At 50.9% G+C, this 24,110-nt stretch overlaps 2 protein-coding genes across 2 annotated transcripts in view; both read left to right on the top strand.

Annotated features, from left to right (window-relative positions):
• The first annotated feature begins 892 nt into the window (after window positions 1–892).
• CYB5B (cytochrome b5 type B) lies at window positions 893–10,738 on the top strand. The gene is made up of 5 exons (XM_010224702.2): window positions 893–1,107; window positions 5,804–5,932; window positions 6,454–6,480; window positions 9,095–9,126; window positions 10,046–10,738. The coding sequence occupies exons 1-5, from the start codon at window positions 952–954 to the stop codon at window positions 10,134–10,136; spliced, it is 435 nt and encodes a 144-aa protein (XP_010223004.1). The 5' UTR covers window positions 893–951; the 3' UTR covers window positions 10,137–10,738.
• An 11,709-nt stretch (window positions 10,739–22,447) lies between these two features.
• The window catches only part of NFAT5 (nuclear factor of activated T cells 5), a 57,336-nt gene continuing 55,673 nt past the window's right edge, over window positions 22,448–24,110 (top strand). The window contains exon 1 of the mRNA XM_088526215.1: window positions 22,448–22,683. Coding sequence (XP_088382341.1) covers window positions 22,611–22,683 — 73 coding nt within the window. The 5' untranslated portion in view covers window positions 22,448–22,610. The remainder of the gene's footprint in view (window positions 22,684–24,110) is intronic.

Below are 24,110 nucleotides of genomic sequence, written 5' to 3'. Positions count from 1 at the left end.
AGAAAAAAGAAAACAGCTAAGGAAAGCTTGTCCCTTAGACATGTTCTACAGTAAGAAACAGCAGGGTTAGCTGCTACTTTGGTGCTAGGAGGTAGGATCATGTCAGCGAGGACATGTGGGTTACATGGAGGATCAGGAAAACATCCCTAACTGAGAAAGACAGACACAGAAAGGATTGGAAGAGAAGAATAAGCACAGTATTCATGTCATGCTGAGGCTGAGCCATCGGCTTGGTAACTGTGAGGAACTGTTAGTAACATTTTAATGGAGAAAAGGCTAACCTTTAAATCATAGCACCGTTATGGTTGGAAAAGACCTTCAAGATCACCGAGTCCAGCCATAAACCCATTGGCCACCCTGCCTGCTAAACCATGTTCCCGAGGGTCTCATCTACGCCTTTCTTGAGCGCTGCCAGGGACGGTGACTCCATTGCCACATGAAAGCACTGATAGGGGAATACCTGAATAAATACCACAATGTAGCATACTGCTTCATTTAGGGGGTGGTTATGCAGAAGCCTGCAGCTCAGTAACGCCACATAGGGCATAAGGACGTGCTGCAGCGCCAGGTTTTAGCAGGAGCAGAAGCCTGGGGGTCCCTCGGCAGCAGAGTGTGAAAGCCCCGGTGACCGCCCTCCCGCTCGCACGAGCCAAGCCGAGTAGCTCCGCCGGCCGCGGGCGCCGCCTCACGGGAGCAGAGGCGCTTCCCGCCCACCCCGCCCCACCCCATCGCTCTGGCGCCTCCCCATTGGCCGGCGCGCCGTGCGCCGCCCTCCCATTGGCTGCGGGCGGCTCCTCTGATTAGCCGCCAGGCGTCGCGCCACCGCCGGGCTCGCTCATTGGCTGCGAGGCGGCGGGCCCCGACGCGCGCCGCTGGCAGGGGGCGGTGGCGGTCGCTACGGCGGCTGCCGTAGGCCAAGCGCGTGGTTCCGCGGAGCGGCTGGGGGGCGGCATGGAGGCGCAGGGGCGCGAGGAGGCCGGGGGCTGCGCGGGGGCGCCGGGCGGGCCCCTCTTCACCCGGGAGGAGGTGGCGAGGCGCAACTCCAGCCGCGAGGCCTGGCTGGTCATCCACGGGCGGGTCTACGATGTGACCCGCTTCCTAGCGGAGGTGAGGCCGGAGGGGGCGGCTCCTGGTCCCGTCCCCTCTGCACCGGCGGGGGAGAGGGGGGACTGAGGGGCGAGAGAGCCCGGAGGGTGCCGAGAGGGGGAGGGAAGGGGTCAGAAGGCCTGGGGAGGGGGCTGGGGTCAGAATTTCATGGCCCCGAGGACAAAAGGCTCCTCTAGCCCCCCCACTCGTGACTGGGCGCTTCGCGGGGCCGTCACCAGTGCGGGGATGGAGGGAGCTTCCTGGGGGTCGTCGCAGCTGCCATCGCCCTGGCCCCTCGCAGTGCCGCAGGGCAGCGCCGCAGGTCGCCCAAAGCGGCGCTCGGGGAAGAGCCCCGGCGGCAACGTGCGGCTTCCGCCCCGGCTCCCTTTGGTTTCCCCCGTGGAAACCCGGCAGGACGGAGCGTGGAGCAGCGAGGGCAGCCTGGCGCCGTGCGAGGGGCAGTGACAGCCCAGCAGTGTCCTTGCCGTGGTTGACACCTGGGAGCAGTGGCGTCTGCGTGGCTTTTCAGCGCCTGTTTGCCAAGTTGGACACAGGCTGTTGTTTTCCTGGGATCCAGCATCATAATGCTTTATTTTGAATCTAACTTAACACTTTTGAGTCTTCTCCCCAGCCTTTTTCTAAGGGAACTTCCGAGATGTTTCAGTGTGCAAATTGTAGTGTGTCCTTTATATATCTGGTGGCTTCAGTTAGTCTTAGCCCTAGTCAGTTTCGCACTGTTGGCAACTCTTCCTAGTAAAAATGTTGCTTTTCTTTACAGGGCCATAAATTGATCCTGGCTTGTGGGCCCTTTGCTCACCTGTGGCTTCTCCAGCACTGTTTGCAGATGCTGTTTCTTCACACAGTAGGGAACAGACCTGTTGAACTCCTTGTCAAAGGATATTGGAGTGCAGAAACTTACCGGGATTCGGAGGAAGAAGTGATCAGAACCTGGAAAAGCAATTCACTCTTGGTTACTAAGTGGCAAAGCACCTGGGGCTTGGGAAGAGCCAAAAGTAGCTGGAGGCTGGAAATGGGGAAAGCCCAAGCCTAACGCCTGCCTCCGAGTTCAGCTATGGTTGCTGGCCATTACTTTTCAGGCTTAGTGTTAGGAAAATGTTTTCAGGATATTTACTAGCAGACCCGCAGAGTGAAAGAGCCCATATTGCAGAGCATGGGCCGAGTCAGTTGTCACCTTGGCATTCCCAGAGTGAGCAGTGGCACCTGGGACACTCCCTGGGACACTCTCAGCGTTCCTCAGGCCTCTTTATAAATGAGGCCAGAAAAATGCTTTGCTGCCTGGGGTGAGTGAGGTGCTGAACAGCAGCCTTAGCAGTGACCTGAGGGTTATCTAGCAGTGGGATTTGGCGTTGCCCTTTCCAAGCCCTTTGTCCCAATTGCCTTGTTGTAACATGAAAAAGATCTACTTGGATTAGGGAAGGAAAGAGGAGCATGGCAGTATCTGTTGTCTGCACCCCTCGCTGGCATAGTGACACTTGTAAATGTAGATCAGTCTCTAATTTTTTGGTGAAAATACACTTTATTAGGTAACCAGCCCAGTGACATGAAAGCAATGTGTAGGTGCTGAGAACCAGGAAGGCTTATCTTGCTTAGAAGTTACTACTGTGCCTGATAAATTGTTTTGCATTAGAGCTCTCAGCTGCCCTAACTGCAGATGTCGGGGCTTCAGTGCCTGATATTTCCTCAGGATCCCGTGTAGTTAGTGAAGCAGTGTCTGATTGTTGCCCTTTCTGGCCCCTGGCCACAGATTATTTGTACAGGATTGCTGAATCGCACTGAAGCGTTATCTCAGAGGGGTTGCATAATCTCTAAGAAGCCTCACTGCTAAAATAGTGTTGAATTTTGCGTTACAATTCCTGCAAGCTAAGAACAGAAGGTCATCAATTACTTTGCTAATTCAGAATCGGTTTGTTGGTTATATAGATATGTATGGTCAATATAGATCAATTTAAACTTCTAATTTGTCATTTGTGCAGTAATGGAAGCAATTAAGACATATTTATCACCTAGCAAAAATCTGCTGAATTATAAGAACATGAACAAAATGCGGGAGATGTGCAAAGACAGCACCTAAAATTTTGTAGATGTTTCCAAGAGATTTGGAATCTCTGATGCTTGTAAGTGTTTAAAATGAAATATGATTGTTGCCATAAAGCCTGTCTTAATTTTCTTTCAAATCTAAGTAAACGAGATCACCAATGTACATGATACAAATGATACCCAGAACTGCAATAGTCCAGGAAAGCAAATGTAGACGTGGCAAGAGCAAAAAGGGCTCCTTGGGATAGGTGAGGAGGCTGATGAAGGGCCCGCGTGCCTCTGACAGGCTCTTTGAGGTGAGAGTAGAGTCTGCAGCTTTGAACTTGTGCACAGTCTGTGACATACTTCTTCTCACTCATTCCTGTGACAGAGGGATGTGTTTTTCTCCACTTTTCCTGAGAGCAGTAGAGTCAGAGAGGCAGTTCCTCGGGATACCCCTTTGTGGGTTAGCAGAGTCCTGCAGCCAGCAGGACTTGTCTTGGCGTGTGCTGGTGCTTATTGAACCTGTGACAAGTGTGACTGGAGACCACCTGAAGGAGCTTCCAAGTGGAAGGAGCCTGGGCTGGGACCACTATGCCCCAGATTTGTCAGTTGGTGGGGCAGAGTATGAGTGCATCTTGGGTTTTACCCTGCTGTGTGACAAGCCTGTGACAAGGGCAGCTCTTCTTGTCCTCTCCCGGTTGGGGACTGCAGAGAACCTTATGCTAGTGATGGTTGTGGTGGTTTTCGTTTCCAAACCAGGATATGTTCTCCCCATAAAACTCCCTGTTTTCTGCACGCAGTGCTGCTGGTCATATCCTTCCAGAGTTGGTGCTAAGAGGCTGTTGCTGTCGGTGTGTATTTTATTTACTGTGCGTGTTCCTGACTGCAGTGACAAGGTGGTGCTGGTTACAGTGCTGTTGTGGGGCTCTTGGGGCCACCCCTTCGTAGCTCTTGCTGATTGTTGTCCATTTTTGTTCTAGAATGAGCAAACCTTCATTTCAGCCATGTAAACAGAATTTGGCTTCTGAGTCTCTAATGGTTCTTGCAGTTTCTGTGTTTTCCTGCAGGAGCTGTAGTTTTGGGGAAATCTGTGGTTGAAGTAATGCCTTCTTGTATAAATAGTCTGGTTTTGCATTTGTTCAGGTATGACGAGGTAGGAACTGTCTGGCTGCAGATGTGTGTGTCTAGACTAGGACAGAAGCACAATATGCCAAAATATTGTTGAGGATCTTTTTATTTTTTCACTTGGAGATTATAGTGAAGGACAGATGTGCACAAATAAAGATCTCTTTTTCTCTTAGTTGTGGGGTTAATGAGTGCATAGAAAGGCTTCAGACCCAAACATGTAAGGAGAAGAAAACTTTACCATTTTTTTCTCTTGTACTGTATCATTTTTCTTCACTTGTATATGCAAAGACTGGTGGTTACCAAAAGCCAATATGCTCTCCATTTTCCCTGCTTTCAGGGATTTTTCCCTGTTCTTTTAGAGTTGATAATGAGAAAAATAAGGTTAATTCTTCAAAATCTTAGTCTAGTAGTTTTCCATTTGAAAGGAGATTTCTGGTGAGACATTCTTGAGGAGTCATTGAAGGCTGAAGGCAGAAGAGCCATCCCAAAGGGTGGTCATGCTCTAGCCTGTGTGTTTCTCGCCGCTCTCCTGGCAGGCAGCGATTCCGCTCCCGTTTTGCAGGGCTGTTTTCCTGCTAGAGCCGTCCCTGCTGGGGCCCCGCGGGATGAGCGGGCCGGGGCAGGCGCAGCGGCTCGTGCCGTTGCCTCGGCCGTGTAACCGCGCTGCGTCTTCGGCCCGCAGACTTTGCCCCGCGTGGCTGCTGAGCGGGCTCCGCATCGGCGCGGTCCTTACGCGCTCGGTCAACAAAGGGACTTGTTTGGAGTGAAGAACTCGTGGCCAGTTCTGCAGTCCTTAGGCCAAGCAACTCACTGGAGTGAACAGGTGGCCTGGTCCTGTGTCTCTAACTGAATGTGTTTGGTAGGAGGTGCGATATCTGAGGGGGATATCTAGACTTTTGGCCGTAAAAACAGTCTGAAGGCAGAGGGGCATTGACGAGTGCTGTGTGCCCGTGTGAAGACAAACGGTACTGCAGGAGCAGGTGTTTCAGGGCTTTGATCTGGAATTTAGTCTAACGTCTCTGCTGTTCCAGACTTGTTCACAGCTGCCTGGGCATATCCCTACAGACAACAAGTCTCGTCTGCTGGTGTATTTAGTTGCCTGATGCTCTAGAAAACTGGACTAGTCTCTGTACGTGGACTCAGAATCCTGATCACTTTAACTGGACTAACTGATGGTTTAAACTGAACTATTTGTTCACACACACACGCACACACACATGCACGCACTATCTAGAGATGGTGCTTTGCTGGCCTTGTGCTTAGTGTTTTCCATGACCCTTTCCTGGAATTATGGTCCTGACAGCGCTAGCGAGGAGCCCAACCTGTCAAGGAAAACAGAGCGTGACCGCCCAGGCTGTTTGTGACACGTCAGATGCCTCTGTTTAACGTGGGGGTTGTGGTCTGAGTCGTCTGTGGGTGAGCGCAGAGCAGCTGGCACTTGCATCTTTGGTGGGGCTTATCCTGTGATGTTGTCTTGAAGCAGCTGTGGCATCCTGAAAGGGATAGAAGAGAGGGGCCCTTTTTGTTCACCCAAACTCTTCTTTTGCAGCATCCAGGTGGAGAAGAGGTTTTGCTCGAACAGGCTGGCAGAGATGCCACGGAGAGCTTCGAGGATGTGGGGCACTCCGCGGATGCCAGGGAAATGCTCAAGGAGTACTACATAGGGGAGATCCACCCGGTAAGGCCCGCTGGGCATAGCAGCCTCCTCTCAAGCACTGTGTAGAAGCGTGGCCCTCCTTGAGGTAACCCAGCAAACAAGTGCACCAAGATGTGCCCTGCAAATTGAGCAGGGGGTTAGGTTTTTACGCAGCCTGTGCATCATCCAGAGCCCCGTGGGGAAACAAATTAGTCTTCTCGTTCCACCACTCTGAACTGATTTCTGACCACAGTTACGTGAGTGTCATTGAAGAAGCTAATCTAGTGATTAGCTAATCTCCTTGGTGGCACGGTGACTTGGCCTTGCCTTGCAGTTTGGGACTTGGAGGGTGGCAACTCATGGGGGCCCAGCATGAGCACCAGCTCCTGCCCACTGCAGAGCCAGTGCCCTCGGGTGCTGGAGTGGACCTGCTTTGGAAGCTGGAGTCTGAGCAATTGCATGTATCATGAGGACTCTGTACAGAGCATCTCCTTCCTGACTGCTGGCTTCTCTTAAAGTCAGTGCTTATTTCTTTTTCTTCTCTTTTTTTCCCCCCTTAACAGCATGACCGTAAAAATGAAGGTTCTAAGGTAAGCCATTAGTGTTTTACTCTTCCATTTTATTTAATGCTGAGGCAACTATACTATGTTTAATTAGTATATATTCTGTATATTTTTTAATGTCTTTGGGGTTTGCCCTAAATAAAAGTATTGTTCACAAGCATTAATTAAACAGTTTGAAGATGTCTAGGAAGGGTTCTGCTTACCCTGGAGAATGACTTCAGTCTCACAGACTGTTGCTTTTGGGACAGGGGTGCTCCCTTCAGTGCCAGTCACAGTGGGGTTCTCAAAATGGGGCTGAAGAGATATCGTTAATTTTGTCATTAATTTTCTGTTTCTTGGAGGAAAGCTGGAGTTCTCTATTTCGCATGTTCATACATGCAGCTTCTTTATGGACAGCTGTTTTTCCTGCTTGGTACTGAGTTATGCTGTTTTTGGGGTGGTCAAGTTTACACAGCTCTGATGTGGAGCCAGGGCAAGCTAAGAGAGGTAGCACAGAGAGACCAGCTGCTTTACAGTCACCAGGCTTCTGAGTTTACTCCTCTGCTCTAACAAATTCCATGAGCCTCTGCTGACACGACACGAGTTGTCCTAGCCAAGGAGGAGTAGCCATTGCCTAGGCCCAGAGCAGCCTAGCCCAGTGTGGGCTGTGACTCCACATGGAGTCAGGAGAAATGCAAGTGGTGCTGGAAGCACAATATAAATTGTTTATGCTGATTTGGGGGCTGCAGGTCTCACAGAAGAGATGCTGAGTTGCTGCTGTAAATTCTTGTCAAAGCAGTAGGAGGAGCTGGGTTAACTACATGAAAATCCCTCCTGTGCTCTCGGCAAGGCTGCGCCTCGCTGCCCAAGGCTCAGAGAAGGAAGAAGTCGAGTAAACACCCTCCCCTCCCTTTTTTTTTTTTTTTTCTGTGGAGCTTTTGCTTTGTTTAGACAAACTACAGTAACAAATAAATCTGCCAAGCAAATTACTCCTTTGTTTTTGCTGAGGAGCTCAGCAGGCACTTCAGTGTGAAACTGGAGTGTTTTCTGTGCCCTCTCTTGCCTGCCATCAGTGATGTTATTACCACACCTTGAGCCACAGACTTTCTTTTTTAATACCTCGCTGCGTCCCGATCCCTGGGCTGTTAGTGTTCTTGCATTCAAGCCAGGAGACATGCACAGCCACTGTGGGGCTGGCTGTAAAACAAGAATTCTCTGTTGACTGCCCGAGAAATCACTGGGGCTGCTTAAAACTCAGGTACGCCTGGATCAGAATGGGACACAGTGTTGCAGAAACGCCTTTGAAATGGAAGGGGCTGGGGAAATGCTAATAAATCGAGTCCCCTTTGAGAGTTAACGTGTGTCTCGCAGCTGGCTGCTCTTCGTGCTTGGCTTGAAGGCTTGGAGCAGAGACAGCTCTGCCGTCAACACCGCTTTCATTAGATGTTGTCAAAGCAGGGCCACTTGCAGAGTACCGGGAATCGGCGCGGAAACCGTGCACAGAGCGGGCAGCAACTGCAGCCCTTGGGACCGACTGTTTGTTACACTCGGCCGTGGAAAGAGCAGCTCAGGCTGGGTGAAACCTACTCGTGGTTATGAAGTAGAGCTGCATGATGATGCATATATTAATCTTTCAGTTTATTGTTTGATTCTATTTCGCATGTCACAGGCCCGAAGTGTGTGTAAAAATAGGTATTAATCTCAATAGCTGTCTTAGAGTTAAGAGTGAAATATTTTTGCAAATTCTTTTTTTGTTTGTTTGGATCTATTTTTAAAAATAGATCCTATGTTATAATACTCTCTAAGGAAAGACCTTACTAAATCTCTGATGTTCATGGATGAACCGGAAAATTGACTTCTCTTCTATTGCTATCGATATTTACAAAGACCTCTAAGGAGAAAGTCCAGTGACTTATTAACAGCTAAGAGCTGAGGTTTTTTGTTTGATTGTTTGTTTTTTTTCCTCAATGTGCAAAGTCAGATTTAAGTTATATTTGGGCATATTTTTAAAAATAATAGCAATGGGAAAGGGGACACCAAAAGGAAGGCTGCACAGGTACCCTCCTGCGGGTCAGCCCGAAGGTAAATCCCTGGACAAGAGTCTGTGTTCAGCATCCGCCAAGGGCGTCGCGGCAGGGACAGGCGGGGAGACCCATGGAAGGGGCTGGGATGGGCAGGAAGGGCCAGTCGGGGCAGGCAGGGGCTGATCAGAGCAGAGGGCAGCAACGTTGCAGCAGGCAGGGCAGAGGCAGAGCGTGTGCCGTAGCCGAGAGAGCTGACGAAGCCTCGCGGAGAGCTTCACATGCTGGGCTAAATCCCCAAAACTTTATGAAAGGAGAAATATTAAAGTTGGGAATAAGTTTGCATGCAAGGGAGGAGTTGGAGGGAGCTGAGAGGTGATGAGCAAGGCCTGGGGTTTTGGAAGAGGTGTCGCTTCCAGCGTGAGGGCGAGGACTGGGCGGCAGGAATCGGACTGATGGAAAGAATGCAGAGGTGGGGAAGGAGGCATCCACTTTCCTGACGGACAGGAAAGAGAGTGTTTGGGGAAAAAAAGAGAAGTTTTTTTTTCCTCTGTAACCAGGTGTTCAGTCTTGTAGTTTTATTAGCACATGCATAATGTTTCTTTTTTCCACTGCTCACTCCATTCCCTTTCTTCCTTCAGGAACCGAATGTGACGTCCTCGGGCCAAACAAGGTACAGTATCTTCTTCAAATACGAGACTGGGGGATTGGGACCTGCCGTTTGTAGAACTACGTGTTAGCCCCAGCACGAAGAAACAAAACCCTCCACAACGTTACTGCGCCGGCCTCCCGGCAAGCAGAAAGCCCAGAGCAGGTTGTCAGGCTGTGCACACCGAGCGCCGGCGGTGCCTACACCTCTGCTGCTGGCTGTGGCGGCACAGCCGCTGGGCGCAACACCCGGAACCTGCTGCGTTGCAGTTTGCAGCCCCTTGGCACTGCTGCGGTTGTTGGGGGGTTCCTGCAGGTCACTGCAAGCCAGGGGCCGGTGCAGCACGGTCCCGTGCATTTTTTGGAGGGTCTTTCTAGCAAACAGCCTAGTTGAGCTGAAATTTCAGCAGTGCCTACAACCAGGACAGGGCTCAGATCTTTTGTAGTTCATGCAGAACTTTTTTTGCCAAGGAGGCTGCTGAAGGTGAGTTCCTAGCACTGCCTGTGGCTTCTGGTTTATGAGCGAAGAAGATTTATTGTGGGATAGCTGTAGCAATTTCCATCCTTGAGTCAACTCAGCTGTTTGTATAGCGCAAATTACAGCCTGGCTTATTTAAGAAAACAACCCAAAACAAAAAACAAATTGGTTTCTGTATGTGCTGTGCTGGAAACCTCAGCAGTTCAGCTGCTCTTTTATAAGCAACTAAGCCATCATTGCAGCAACAGGGGCCTCGCTCGGGGCTGGGCAGAGCTCCTGGCTGGGGCTGTCCTGCTGTGGGGACCGAGATGGACAGGGTTGGTGTGTTAGGTAGTGAGGCAGCTCTTGAGGGTTTCCTAGATCAAAACATGTAAGAAATGCTCGACATCTTGAATAAATCATTAACTTTATTCTTTCTTCTGTTTTATGTTGTGTGTGGGTTTTTTTTTTTTCTTTCTCCCTGTAGTTTCTGGTCCACATGGCTAATCCCCATCTTCGGCGCGCTGGTCCTAGGTTTAATGTATCGCTATTACATGTTGGATGGGAAATCCTCTTGAATGACCTTGCTGGAACACTGGAAAGCCTGAGAGAGGGTGTGAGAGAGAGGGTGCGCACGCACCGCGGGGACGCCCGGGCTCCCAACCCCTTGTGCTCCGCTTCTAGCTCCGAGTCTGTAAAGCGATGTTGACATCCAAGGGACCAAGCTAATACCAAACTCCATGTATCCTATCTCGGGGACAAACACACCTTGTCTTACTTTCTCTTCATCTGTGGCAGGGCGAGTGCCATCTCCTGTTATTCCTCCTGTGCGTGTGCTCTCGCTGGTGTGCGCGTGCCTGCGCGCGCTCTCTCTCTCTGCAGTAAAACACAGATAACCTTTCTCTTTCTATGCCTTTTTGTTAAGCCAGACAGACAACGTGAAACAGCTGCTGGTGACCCTGTGGATTGCCTCAAGCTTTCACGTAGCATTGTCAGAAATAAACTGCAACTTGTCTACAGTCCTTTCCAGAAACGATGTCCAGACATTCAGTACCAGGGTAGCTCCCCCAGTGCACGCAGGCAACGCTAACTGCAGCAGCAGGAAATTGTTGGCCTTGCTGCCTCTTTCTGTATGTGTCTGTTTTTAACGGTTAAACAAATATAAGTATTTTAAAAGTGAGTCGGTTCATTTTGTAATATTTGTACTTGTTCCTTTAACATGTATATGCTATGAAATGATTTAAACCTTGGATTTTGGTTTGCTTGAGTGCTTTTGTACTTCATGTGGCGATACCACAAACAGGAACCGACATGTGGCTTCCTGAAGTGGAGATTTTCTTTCTTCCCAAAGTCTCGGCCTGCTGCATGTATTGGAAACAAAACTCACCCTCTTACTGTGAATCTAGACTAGATGAAATAAACCCCCCAAATGCTGCCTCTTCTCCTGCAATGAAAAAGGGAAAAAAATCCAGTTGGGATTTATGTACAATGATGGTTTTGTCTTGGAATTAGAGTAGTATGTTCTTCCTTTCCTCCCTCTCTGCTTATTGCCCCTTAAAGGCCTTTCTCCCTGCAGGACTTTTTCTCTGCCACAGGTAGTTTTGGCTGTTACAGCGAATTGTTGGGCTGATCCACACAACCTGGGTAAACCCGGAGTGACCTACTGGCAAAACAGCTATTGAGTGTCGTGTTGCAGGCTACGCTGTGTGCAGTCCTGAATGGCCTTGTGCTCTACGTTTGGTTAAGTCTAGCCTAAAAAGAATATAAGAGGAGTGTAAACTTGAGGAAAAGACAGTGGGAAAGATCTGGAAAATTCCATTTAGCTACATTTTTAAAGGATAAAGGTGATAGGCCACTTAGTCATACATTAATGCAGGTCTTATAAAGTAAGCAGCATATCTGTTAACATCAGTTTATGGAAAGCAGGTCTAATCGGGATAACATGATATTTTTATATTCCAGATACATTGATGTGCCTTATTGCTGTAAGGCATTTGACGTGACCCTGCAAGATGTTTTGCATGATTTAACAAGAGCAATATAAAAACCTGCAAGGACAAATGGAAAAAAATCACATTATTGCACGTGGAACTGAAACTTTAGAAAGGGGCTTTTTGAGCTAAAGGAGCTCAGTAGCTCCATGTTAGAGATGGAACCGTTCAAGCTGGAAATGGGGACTTTTATCGGTATGCAGTTTCCCATGAGAACAGTTTGGTGAGATTTATAGTGGCTTCTCCATCAATGGAAAGTTTTGAAGCTGGAAGGCATATGTTTTTAGAAAACTTTATCTTAGTCGGGGTTAATTGTGGGAAGTCTGGGCTCCTCTCCACAGGAGTCAGATGATGCGATTGTAGGAAGCTCAAATTAGCCCTAGGAAAGGGGCTTGCAGAAATGCCTGGGATGATGGTGGGAAAGTGTCTGCTTCCTCCACAAGCGTCACTTTTCCCTGTGTTTTAACGTACCTTCTTTTTCATGCAGTTGCTCTGCAGTCAGTCTCCTCTTGCTGCTCCAAGTAACTTTTTGCCATCATCAAATTTTGCCCCTTTGCCGTTTACTTTTGGAAGGACCAGTCCTTTATTCCCATTGATTTTGCTGCTGGGTTTTGGTGGTTGGTCGTTTGCTTGGATTTTGGTTTTTGGTTTTTGCTGTTGCTTCCTGTTAACCCATTGCCTGCCTGGGACAGATCCACAATCTTTCACGTGCTTTTGTGAGGCTTTGAGGAGCCCCGTGGGCCAGCGCGAGCCTCGCGAAGCCGGGGGGCTGCGGTCAGGACGCGGTGGGGGACACCCACTTCTTCTCATTCCTTTTTCTCTTGCGGTTCCCATAATGATGGGTCCAAGAGGGCCAAACTTTCGCCTGAACAAAAGGGGCATTAACAAACTTGTTTACCTAGTTTATTTGAGGATTAAAACAAAATTCCAAATCTTTGTCCTCGTGCTGAACTTTGTGCACAGCAAGTGTTTGTTACCGGGCGGCCATACAATGCAGACACTGTCTCGGCTTTCACCCAGGCGAGAAAGCGTTTCGGGGAAATTAAAGCTGGGTGTGGAGGCCGCTTCCTTCAGGTGCTTTGGAAAAGGAATCGAGTGAAAAACTGGAAGCACGAGCGCTAACACAAAGCCTTATGTAACTGCACCGGAGCTCTACCTGAGCGCTGCTCTTCACGGACCCCAGTTCCTTGACAAAATTGGATGTAACTGTTAAAGGGTTTGATGGTCAGCGAAGGATGAGCAGTAGCTTTGAGTGCGTTCCTGTTTTGTTGGAATTAGCTGACAAGGAGTAGCAAGGGGACAAGGTACAGAGCTCCCGACCGCCAAGGTTTGAATGTGGCAGCCTTGGAGCGGGTTGTGGTGGGAAGCAGGGAAGCGCGCGCTGCCGCAGGGCCCTGCGCTAACGCCCTGCAGGCGCAGCGAGCCGTCGGACGCCCCTTGAAGCCATCCTTACCGCATGTCCACCTGTTTTCATGCTTTCTGAATAGCGAGTGTTCCTCCTACTTGCATTTTTCAAACTCAGCGAGTCCACTTCATCTGTGTTCGGCTCTTAACTGCTCTCAGGAGTGATTAGAACCAGATAAAAGGGTTAGGGGGGAGAAGCTTTCAACAGCTGCTTGCTGCTCCCTGGGGTGATCCTGAGCTGTCAAAGCCCCATAATGTTATGTCAGTTTATGACAATGTAAGCTGTGACTTGAATTCCTCAAAATTGCAGGTATATGTAGTGCAGCTGGAGCAGGAGAACTTTGCTAGTGACAGTAGTTCTGGGTAAAACTACAGGTTAGGGCATCGCAGAGGTATTGCAGATGCAATATTTGTCTTCCTTTTGACAGGAAAAAGTCTTTTAGATGGCATCAGTTGAAACGGAGCCTGTGCCAAGGAATTTGTTCAGAGTATCAGGCCTGAGTAACACAATTGTTCTTGCAGCCTGTTAGGAAAGCAATGCTCCGTGGAAGCAGCACAATCCAGATTTTTGGGGGGTGGATGGGGGTGTTTACATAATTAAATCCACAGTGACCTAAATTCAGATCATTATTAAACTTGCAAATATTAAGCATTATGAAATCAATATCCTTTCTGTTCTTTTTTTTTTTTCCGCATTTTTTTGCTTATTTGCATTTAAGACCTTCATGAAGAGCTGATATATTTACCGTGTTAAGTGCTGTGTTTCTTTTCCAGTTCTCAGACCTGCTTTCTGGTCAGTGGCCGCTACTTCTACCCTGTACTTCAGTGCTGCAATAATGTGACTTTCTGCAGTCGCAGCAGCGGTGCTGCAAAAGCTCAGGGCGTAATCTAGCTAAATCTCAGCCCACGAAGAGCCACGACCAGGCAGCAACGGAGTTAGGGAAAGAGATTTGGTCGGATAGGAAGCCGTGAGGTCTGTGAGTGTGGAGTAAGCCCAGCCTGTTGCTCTCTCTGGTGCATCCCAATGTGTAGGACTGGCCTGGGTGCTGGTGACGCCGGGCCCGGGCCGGCCGCTGTCCTTGCTGCTGCGGGAGTGTGTTGGCAGGGACGTTGTTTTCAATGCAAAGACAAAACGGAGACCAGGAAACTCATTTTTATTCATCTACTTGCAAATAAAGGGAGTGTAACACCCCTTTCCTGCCCAGCAGCCCTTTGCCTCATTGCTTGTAGCTTTTATGGTGGTTGCAGTCGAGGCAACTGTGCAGCAAGTTGAGGGAAGGAACCTGCAAAACCATCCTGGAAAAGAGCAGAAAGAGAGCTAGGAGAGCTAGCAGACAGCGACCTAAAAAGAGCAAGAAGAAGTCATGGAGAATTGTGTGGTTTGGGCCTGCGTTTTAGCTGGGCTAACGCATTTCAGCGTGGCAGCTACCACCGAGGCGGAGAGCCACGGGTTGCTGTGACGAGTCTGTGCAGGCATCGCGGCCACGGGGCCGCTGGAAATACCCTGCAGTGACTGAAACGAAGAGCAGGGGCCCTGGCAATAAACAGGCAGCGTCAATGCTTGCAAAATAGGGATTTTATAATGAGGAAAGATTTCATAATAATGAAAATGAAAAAATAGTGGAATCATTCCGTCTCGAGGATTTCATGACCCAAGTCACCTGCTGCAGGAAGTGACCTTGGAGCTCTGTAGCTTTTCATGACAGCAACATGCACAACTGGAGCAGGACAGTAGCCTAGGAGCCTGGGTGAAGGGGAAAAAGATTGTGAATTGAGCTGGAAGGGGAGGCTTCAGGGGCTGGTGCTCTTGGAAAGTGGTGCAGGACAACTCAGGAAAGCATCTGGCATCCCCAGAAAGGCTTCTGGATATCAGGCTGCCCAGAGGTGCAGGAAGCAGGTACCATGGTCATGGGACAGGACATCCTAAATGTGCTTTTTCATAGAGGAAAAACTGATGCAGATTATGAAGGGGGGTTGTGGACTGTTTGTTTGGCAAATGCTGTTTTGCTCTAAATTCTCTTTGGTGATCTTTGGTGATGTGGAATTGGATCCAAAATTTACAGAAATTTGGAAGAAATTTCAGAACTGCTTTTCAATCTGCTTCCTGTGTCCTGTGGTCTTGTTGCTTCAAGTGAAGGGGATTTACGGGGGTCCCGGCTGGAGGCGGCAGCTGGGAGAGCCTGGGGCCGGGGCAGCCCTCGCTGCAGCGCGGCGCTCAGCAAACCTGGCACAAACCAGAGCCGAAATCGCTCGGGTCAAGAGAGGAAACTCGCAGCAGCCTCCGCGCTGGAAAAGACGGTGCCGCGGTAATCACGGTCGCTGCTTGAGGTGTTGGTAACACCGCAGCGCTCCCCGCGCTGTCCTCGACTCACCTTCTCGTTAGCGCGGCTCGCTAGGCTTGAAGTTTTAATTATTCTCGATCAGTAAATTTCCAAATTAATGATGTATTTATTTTCCTCTCCCTGAACTATTTTTACACGAAAGGTTATTTTTAAATGCTTCCTTGAAAGAAACAGCAGCTAGAGGAGCACACGGTTTGAAACCGCATTGATGCCAGGCCTGGTCCACCCATCCCTGCCCAGGGAAAGAAGTTCCAGTTTTGCAGGAGCTGCTTCACCTGTTGCCGCCTACGTTGTTTTTTCATGGCAACATCCCGCCGAGTCAGTGGTACCCGGCTGACGCAGTTGTGGTCCTTGCTTCGTGTTTGCAGCCAGCAAGGGACTATTTAAAGCACAAAACCTGCCCAGTTCTTAAGTCTGTGCCCTCCTGCCGCTGAGGTCTGTGTCTCTTCCAAGGCGCTAGTGCTGTGTCCTTTCGGAATGCTGCTCCGATTCTGCTCCGCGTGGATGGCGTCTCGTTGGTTTGCTCTCGTGGCTAACGCTAGCCCGGCTCTGCGTTACCCGGTGCTGCTGTGCCGAGGTTCAGGGCAGCGCCGTTCCCTGCTCCGCACATGCTCTTCCCCGGGAAGAGCCTTTCGGCAACTCCATGAGCAGTTACTACAGTCTGAATAGCTGCTCTTCCCTACCGGACCCGCCGGCTGTGGAGGAACATGAACCACGCGATGCAATAGGCAGCGGTGGGATCAGCACGTTACGGCAGTGACAAGGACACTTGTGCAGCGGGGCCCCGCGGAGGGACAGAGCTGGGGGACACACCAGGCTCAGGCTACACGGGCCTTCTGACCTGTGAAACTTGCTAGTTTAATTATACGGCTCCTTATTGACCTAAATACACGTGAATCGTCACTCTGTGCTCTTAATCCTTGGTGTTTCAGTGAAATAGTTGTATTTCACAGAGGGACTTGCTGGGATTGTGCTACTCCCAACAAGAGACCCACTGCTTTGGGTTTTATGTGGTTTAAATGGTCCCTCTCTTCTTTCTTTCTTAAATCCTTACAAAACAGCCAAATATTCAGAAGAAAAACAGTAAATTATGAATGGATTCTAGTCCTTAAAAAATAACACAGACTAAACAGTGGCCAAGCGAGCTGGGATCCCTCGAGGCTCCTGTTTTTCGTTTCAAGTACTGGGCTCTGAAGCTACTCATTTCTAGTGCGGGTTCTGCTAATTGCACTGCAAATGCAGGTGGCAGCGCGGTGGCTCCGGGACCTGCTGTCACGAGGATGGCTTTAACTCCGGCGTCACGTGCCCGCTGTTGTCCCTTCTCCAGGGACACTGCTAACAGAAATTACTATAAAACAAGTTTCCTGCCAACCTCGACAGCTCTAATGAGTCAGGAAGCAGTAATCTGGGAATAGGGGAACTGTTGACAGAGCCTAATTATTTTCTGACAGTCTTTCTAGCACATTTAGAAAATAAAACACCTACGTGGAGCCAGAAATTGCAAATGGAGTTAGTGATATTACGCAGGCACCTTCTAATTTATCCATCTGATCCTGGGTTATAAATCGTCCCACTCGCACCTGCTGCTATCCAACTGCCAATGTAGGGAGAAGAACTTAATTATGAAAGGAGAAAATACCTTAATTACATAGAAAGCATGATTTATAATGGGAAGTCTCCTGTTTCAGTACATTTAGCCCTGTTTCAGTGCCTGGCAGTTAACTGGTCGGGATCTTTTTCGTGTTGTTTCCTTTAATTTCATATATTATAATTCCCAAATCAAAAGACACAGACTGTGTTGCCACAAGTCACAAAAGGGAGGGTGAATCCCCTGAAAGTCCCTTGCCCCAGTGGGATGGCAGGGCCCTGTACAATTCCAATAATTCTGCGAATTCCTGTGCGGGGCGGCCCGAAGCTTCGTGCTGGATCTGCCTGCGAGGGCCTCGCGGCGGGAGCTGGTTGGTGACTCGTTACCTTCCCTTCTGTCCTGCCCTTTAGCCGGCAGGGTTGGACCTGGGAAGGAGCTTCCCCTGGGAGAGCCCGGGCGAGGGCTGGTGCCGGCGCGCGAGGAGCCGTGCCCGGCTCTCCAACAGCCCAGGCTGCTCTGGCATCTCAGGGGAGATTCCCCTAAATGAGGCCGTTATTTAAACCTCTGCAACAATGGAGACTAGGAAAAATAAACGAATAAACCCACCGCCTGCCTATCACCACCGGCTGTGATCCCTTCTGCTCCCAGTGGAACACACACTTCCTTTACCTTGTTATTCCAACTTCCATTACTGGCGTCATGTACAAAGTCACGATCGTGCTCACTGTTTCCACTGGACTCATCCTTTGTAACTTGCCCTGTTGGGACCTTCAGGAATTATCTTGCCCATTGACCATTTGAAAAGGATCTGCAAAGCACCCATGAAGAAAGCCCCAGCAAACCTGTCCAGACCTGTGAGCCTGGGCACTCGGACTGGAGGCCCATGCGAGGCACAAAATGGTCAAATCTCATAAAAATACAGAAAAATGCACGAGAAACTTCAGTGGCCATTGACATGCACTAACAAGGAGGCCTGAAAATTTGGTTGCTAACTTGGCTGCTGCACCAGGCAGTGCACAGACCACAGCGTAAGCCCGGGAGGTCAGATGAGATCGGAAGGTCTTCCTCTACCACTCCAGTGATGAAGGAGCCTCTCAACACTCCTACATCAAATCTGTGTCACGGTCATTTATAGCTATTCTTCTTGTTCACTGACTTGTGCCATAAGATGAGCATCTGTGGAAAAAAAACAAGACACCGATTTGTTGGTTTTGCTACAAAAACAGCCAGGCCGTGGCAGCCCCATGGCGCTCCCCAGCCTCCCGCAGTGTGGTGTGGTGCGAGTCCCCCCTGGGCTTCCCTGTACGTCCCCGGTCAGGGAGCAGAGCCGGGCGTTCAGGCTCCTTGGCTGGCAATTCCCGGCTCAGTTTGCCACGGCTCTTCCCTGCCTTGGCACGAGGCTCCGGTAGCCACGGTACAGACTGGGTTTTGTGGCTCAAAGCCTGCAGGGCCAACGCGACAGGGCAGAGCCGCTCCGACGGCAGCCTCCCTTGCGGTAACTCTCCTGCACGCCCCGCTCGGCTCCTTTACGTGCTGGGGATCCCCCTGAGGAGCAGTTTCTGCTGACGCTTCCCCACAGCTCTTGATTACTTAAACACGCATCAATTTATGGCTCCAGCTGGACTCTGGTAAACCCTGTACCTTGTTTTTTTGGCCTGTATCAGTTGTTATTTTGCCAAGTCCCTCTGCTCATGCTGTGTGTATCCCAGAGGAGCCACATTGGCCCACAAGAAGTCTAGCACTCCGAGCCTGCCTGGTCCTTCCAAGACCCTCTCTTCTTGCCTCAAATCTGGCCTTTCCCATCATCTCCCTCATGCTAGAGGTAATATCCTGCTCTCCATGTGCCTGAGCACTGCAAGGCCTTTCTCCAAGCAAGACATTTCTGGTCTTTTTTTCCTCATCTGTTAGGACAACTTCACTTTGGAACATCATCCCAGGTTGGGAAAGCCACGGGAAGGGATTAAAACACTCCAACTGTTGCCACCTCTGTTTCTTCCCCCATTTTTCCACAACTTTTCTCCTTGCTCTGTGTTGTCTGCCACATTCATTCACCTCTCCTTCATCTCTGAACTTCCCAGGACTTGATAAAAATAATAGCCAGTTGTTCAGTAAATTCACCAGCTAATCCTTTTAAATCCACAGTCCTATAATCTGAGCCTGCTAATTTGGACCCTGCTACAAACATTCAGTTTTCCTTTTCTCTCCTGCATGTTTTTGATAGCTATGAAAGACCCCAGTACTGTTTGGCAGGATAATGCATCGGGACTCTAAAGTTTCTTTATAGGATTTGTAGGTGGTATTTACTCGATTGCAATCACTTGGGTAGCATTAACATGCTCAGCAAATCTTTTTGCTGATTTTTGCATTCCTAGGTGGTCTAAACTAAAACAGGAGTCGAACGTGGTGCCCCCAGCTTAACTGAGCTGGGGGGTGACAAAGAGTGATGACCTCGCTGCACAGCCCGGCATGAGGTAGGAAAGAGGAATGGATAAGGCTGCGAAAGAGCCTTGTACAAAACAACAGATGTCATTTTATCCTGAGGTTTTCTCCTCAGGGTAAACAAAGCGAGTAGACCCGAGGGTAAACAGGACAAATAGGCCTGAGGGCAAACAGGGGGAATAGGCCTGAGGGTAAACAGAGGTTAAAAAGGCAAATTAGGAGTGATAAAATGATCAGAATCTCATAGATTATTGAAAGTCTTAGAGGTTACAGAGAAATGCCCTTAATTTGTTTTACATTTGTCAAAAACTTTTTCAATATTTTTGTGAAATATTATTGGAAGGAGGTAGAATTATTGTAAATTATGCCATCAGAAGGAAAACATGGTCCTTGTTTAGGGCATCTCCTCCAGTATTTGAGAGCTGTTGCTGTCCCTGCTTTGTGGCAAGGTCGTTTCTTTCAATACCACCAAGGTGTCTGTTCTCAGGGTCTGCCTGAAGATGGTTGTCTGTGCAAGCAGGGCCCCATCCTGCTGCCTTCACCTCCCTCTTTATTCCCTCTTGTTCTCCTCCCACTGTTTTTCACTGTATTTTTCTCATTCCATCAGTTTATGGAATTCCATCAGTTTATCTCAGAAAGGAAACAAAGCGTGTAGGCCCATTCCAAAGTACTGCTGTTTGATTTTTCTTGTTTTAATTATGTTTGAATTTTTTTAGGCATTTGTAACACTTGCCTTAAGTAGTATTTTGATATGTAGAAGGCACGCAAAGTCTAACTGTAATTGACCTTGACATGTATTTCCCTGAATATCTGCTGAGCAGGAGTAGGGTGAGGGTAGAGTGATTTGGAGATCTGCAGGACCCGTGTGGATGGGACCGTGAGCCAAGTGCTCTGGGTGTCCCTGCTTGAGCAGGGCGGTTGGAGTAGACAAGCTCTGGAGGCCCCTTCCGACCTCAACCATCCTGTGATTCCGTGTGACGGGCTTTGGGGCAGGCTGCTCCGGCAGTGCTCTCGCCAGGGCACGGCAGCAGCCCTGCTGCCATCAGGGTACCCGGCATGCAGACGGGACAAGGGCAGCAGTGCCAATTCTCAACTTGTACCATCCGCCATCCGAACTGCGGAGCCTCCTGGGGAGAGGAGGCCGCAGCGATGTCGACGTCCCGCAGACGCCTGCTCTCGTGTGACGCAGCCCCGCGGCCTCCGCTCAGCCCCACGTGCGGGTCTATTCTGGGGCAGGGAGCCGGTCACCAGGCATTACACCAGCGCGATGGCATCCGCAGCGCGGGGCTCGTGGGCGCTGCCGCTGCCCCGCGCTGCACATACTGCAACAAGGTGACTTCTTAGGGAAAACATGGAGAACATCGTGAGCAAATCCCCACACACGCGGAACAGGACTTGTGCAAAACTGTAAGTATGCAACCGAGGCATAAATAGGAGATGCAGCAGAAAGAAAAGCTAGAGTCTGGTTACAAATTAGCCCTTAATCAGTACAGAAATCTGCAGACCTACTACTTCAGCAGCGTGCCCTCGCTGAGCGCCGCAAATGGCAATTAAGTCACGCAGGGGATGCAGGCCAGCCCAGCTCTCAGGAGATTAAATCAGTATGTCTGGAATGAAGGAGATATCCAACTTCAAATAAAAGTACATGTGTACCGCACAGTTGTCGTCATTCTCCTGCAAGGCCGTGAAACCGGCTAACTTGCACTTGTCGTGCCAAATGCAAATGCCACACGGCCTCTTTGAGCCCTCGTCTGGACAAATCTGCAGGATGAGATCCCAGCGCACGGAGCGTCGCAGCGCTGCTCCTGCACGCGCACAGCGGAGATGCCGGCAGCCGCTGCGCACACGGGGAAAACGACTGTCCCAAGGCACTTTGTGCGGCCAGGCAGCTGGAGGTGGACAGCAGAACAGCCCACAGCGCATCTCAAACACACCACCGCTCGGCTGCTGCTGGTTTCACAACGCAGGGGACCACAAGGAAAAATGCCTGATGTGGCCAATGTGCAAAAGACACTGAAAGACGGAGCCAGAAGAGGGATGAGCAAGTCCTTGGGGGAGACAGTCCTCAATGGAAATCCGCTGAAGTTACGGGCTGGCTGCTCACTACCTTTTCTCTTTTTTTTTTTTTTTTTTTTTCACGCCTTGATATTTGCCTAACACCCTTGTCCATTCCCATGCTATAGTTGCTTTGTCTTCCTGTACCTTCCCCAATTATAAAGTGGATTTTTATCATGCTGGACCAGTAATTTTCATCAACTGACCTTTCCTTACCACCTGCGACACTTCTAGTGAGAGGAAAAGGCTCTAAAGGGCCTCCAGTCTCTCAGCTTTCACATATGTGGACTTCAGCACTTCCCATGTTCTCCAGATTAGCAGATTTTGTGAGTTTTTCTTCACACCAACACTATCTTTAGTTAAACACCCTGCTGGCACTGCTTTCCCTGTCACTCGCTGGGAAATGCTGCCTCCCTGCTGGGGACTGCACGAACGGAGCCGATTTGCCCGCATGCTCTGCACAAGGGGGTTCAGTACCAGCCGCAGCAGAGGACATGGCTGCAGACCAGGCCGCAATGGCAGCACCGCGGTGGCCTTAGCCCCAGGCGCGGGCCTGGGTGTTGGGCCCCGTTCGGTCGGGCGAGACCGGGAGTCTCGCCGTGTTCCGGGGCACCCTCGCGTGTCCGGCCGGGCCCTCGCGGCGCGAGGGAGCCCCAAGATCGCACGACGCCCTCCTTCCCCCCCCGCCTTCTAGACCCTTCCGCGCCCCCCGCCACAGCGGCGGCTGTTCCGGCCGGGCCGCCTCGCCCCGCCCCCTTCCCGCGCCGCATGCGCAGTGCGCCGGCGGCGGCCGCTGCGGGCAGTGCGCATGCGCGCGCGGCCTGACGGCGGGCTGTTCCGCGGCCGTGCCTCTCCGCCCGCCGTGGCGGGCGGCGTGTGCGCATGTGCGGGCGGCGCGCGCTGGGGCGGGCGGCGCGCGCCCCCTGCGCGCAGGCGCGGAGCGGCGGCGGAGGGGGCGGCGGGGCGCGATCCGTTGGCAGCAGCCGGGTTCCTGTCAGCGGCGGCGGGTGGCGGTGCCCGGTCTCCCCCCACGGCGCGCGCGGAGCCCCCGGCCTGGCCCGAGCCGCCTCGATCGGCGGCGCCACGGTGCGGAGCGCCGCGCTCTCGCCGCCCGGCGTCTCCGCTCCGCAGCCCGCGGCGGCGGCGGCGGAGGCAGCAGCGCCCCCGTCGCGGCCCGGCCCCCCCGCCCCGCTCCCGCCGCCCCCCTCGCCCCAGCCGGGCCGCGGAGCTGCGATGCCCTCGGACTTCATCTCTCTGCTCAGCGCCGACCTCGACCTCGAGTCCCCCAAGTCGCTCTACTCCAAGGGTGAGTGCGGGAGGCAGCGGGCCCGGCGCCGCCGCCCGGCTCCCCGCCGGGATGCTCGGCCGGCCGCGAGGGGCCCCGCGGCGGCGGCGGTTTCGGCCGGGCTCCCCCGGCCGCATTCCTCGGCCCGCCCGCGGCCGCCTCAAGAATGTGTCCCGACAGGTTCCTGGGCGCGGGGCCCGCGCGGGGGGCTCGGCCCTGCTCGGCCCGGCCTGGCCGCGGCCCCGCCGCTCCCCTCGGCGGCGCGGGCGGGAGGCGCCGGGACGGGCCCCGCCGCGGCGGCGGGGGGGGGGCGCCCGGGGAAAGCGGGCGCGGTGCGGGGGGGTGGATTCCCGGGACAAGCGGCCCGGGAAAAAACATTCAAAGCGGGTAAAAATCCAAAGGGGGAAGAAAACCCCTCAAAAGTCCCGTTTGTGTTTGGATTGGAGGTGGGTCACGGTGCTGGTACCGGGGAGCTGAGGCCGGCTCCAGTGGTGACTTGGTGCATTGGTGATTGCGAGGAGGGAGCGCGTAGAAAAATGGCATCAGTTTTATGTGGAAAAGCCAAGACCGCAGGAGAATGTCGGGAATGCCGAAAGTCAACGGAGCTGGACGTGGATTTCTGCGCATTTTGGGCTTGACAAGTGCGGATAGGAAGGGTAGGGGTGTCGGGAAGGGCCGAGCTACTTCTGCTCTTGTTTCGAAGGTGAAAAGTCCCTGGTAACAACTTAATGATAGTCTTACTGCAGAGTGCGAGTGGCAGGAGCGCTCGGGGGTGTATGCCAAGAGAAACGTCCTGTGCGTTGCTCTCCTTACCCCAGCACGAAGGTAGCCAGGCAGAGCTTAATTTCGCTCCAGGAAATAGTAATATTTTCACAATTTTCAAGAGCTGATCATAAGATTTAAGTTGCATGTCGCTAACTGTGAAGTTAAACCATTTTTAAAAGACCAGAGATGCTCTTCTCAAAGTGCTCCAAGGCCCCAATATACTGTGCAGAGGTCCTGAGCAACACATAGTTTCTAAATTGTTTTTAAAGATGTTAAAGACTTTTCCATTTCTTTTCTTCTCATGCTATTAGAAGGGATTTAAGTCTGTCCTGTTATATTTTAAATATATGTTTTCCAGTTGATCTTAGGCCTAGTGAGAAAGGAGGGAAAGACTGTTCTGGAAGAAAGCTGTTCTGGGCAAAAATTGTAGGTGATAAATGATTGCTTTGATGGGCTTTTAATGTATAGGAGATTTGAAGAGTGTGCATCGTTAAAATGACTTGCGGAACTTTTAAAATAAAAAGATTCTACCTAAGGTGCTACAATTCTTCAAGGCCATGTGCTTAATTAAGCAGAACTTTTGAACTTTCTGATCCTACTGTGAATTCTCTCAATTTTAAACCTTTTTACATCTAATGGTAGGTAAAGGACTATTAAATTAATATATTCCTTTTTTTCAAACC

Source organism: Tinamus guttatus, unplaced genomic scaffold, assembly GCF_059628265.1.
Source record: "Tinamus guttatus ecotype Peru unplaced genomic scaffold, ASM5962826v1 Tinamus_guttatus_pri_ptg000244l, whole genome shotgun sequence".
In the NCBI taxonomy this organism is placed as follows: Eukaryota; Metazoa; Chordata; class Aves; order Tinamiformes; family Tinamidae; genus Tinamus; species Tinamus guttatus.
Note: the sequence above shows the minus strand (reverse complement) of the source record. Positions and strands in the feature narration are given on the sequence as shown.

What these genes read in the sequence shown, in the direction of transcription:
- CYB5B (XM_010224702.2), top strand. Translation starts at nt 952, where the DNA reads ATGGAGGCGCAGGGGCGCGAGGAGGCCGGGGGCTGCGCGGGGGCGCCG. An exon ending in ACATAGGGGAGATCCACCCG is followed by an intron (nt 5,933 to 6,453) that starts GTAAGGCCCGCT and finishes CCCCCTTAACAG; the next exon opens with CATGACCGTAAAAATGAAGG. An exon ending in GTAAAAATGAAGGTTCTAAG is followed by an intron (nt 6,481 to 9,094) that starts GTAAGCCATTAG and finishes TTCTTCCTTCAG; the next exon opens with GAACCGAATGTGACGTCCTC.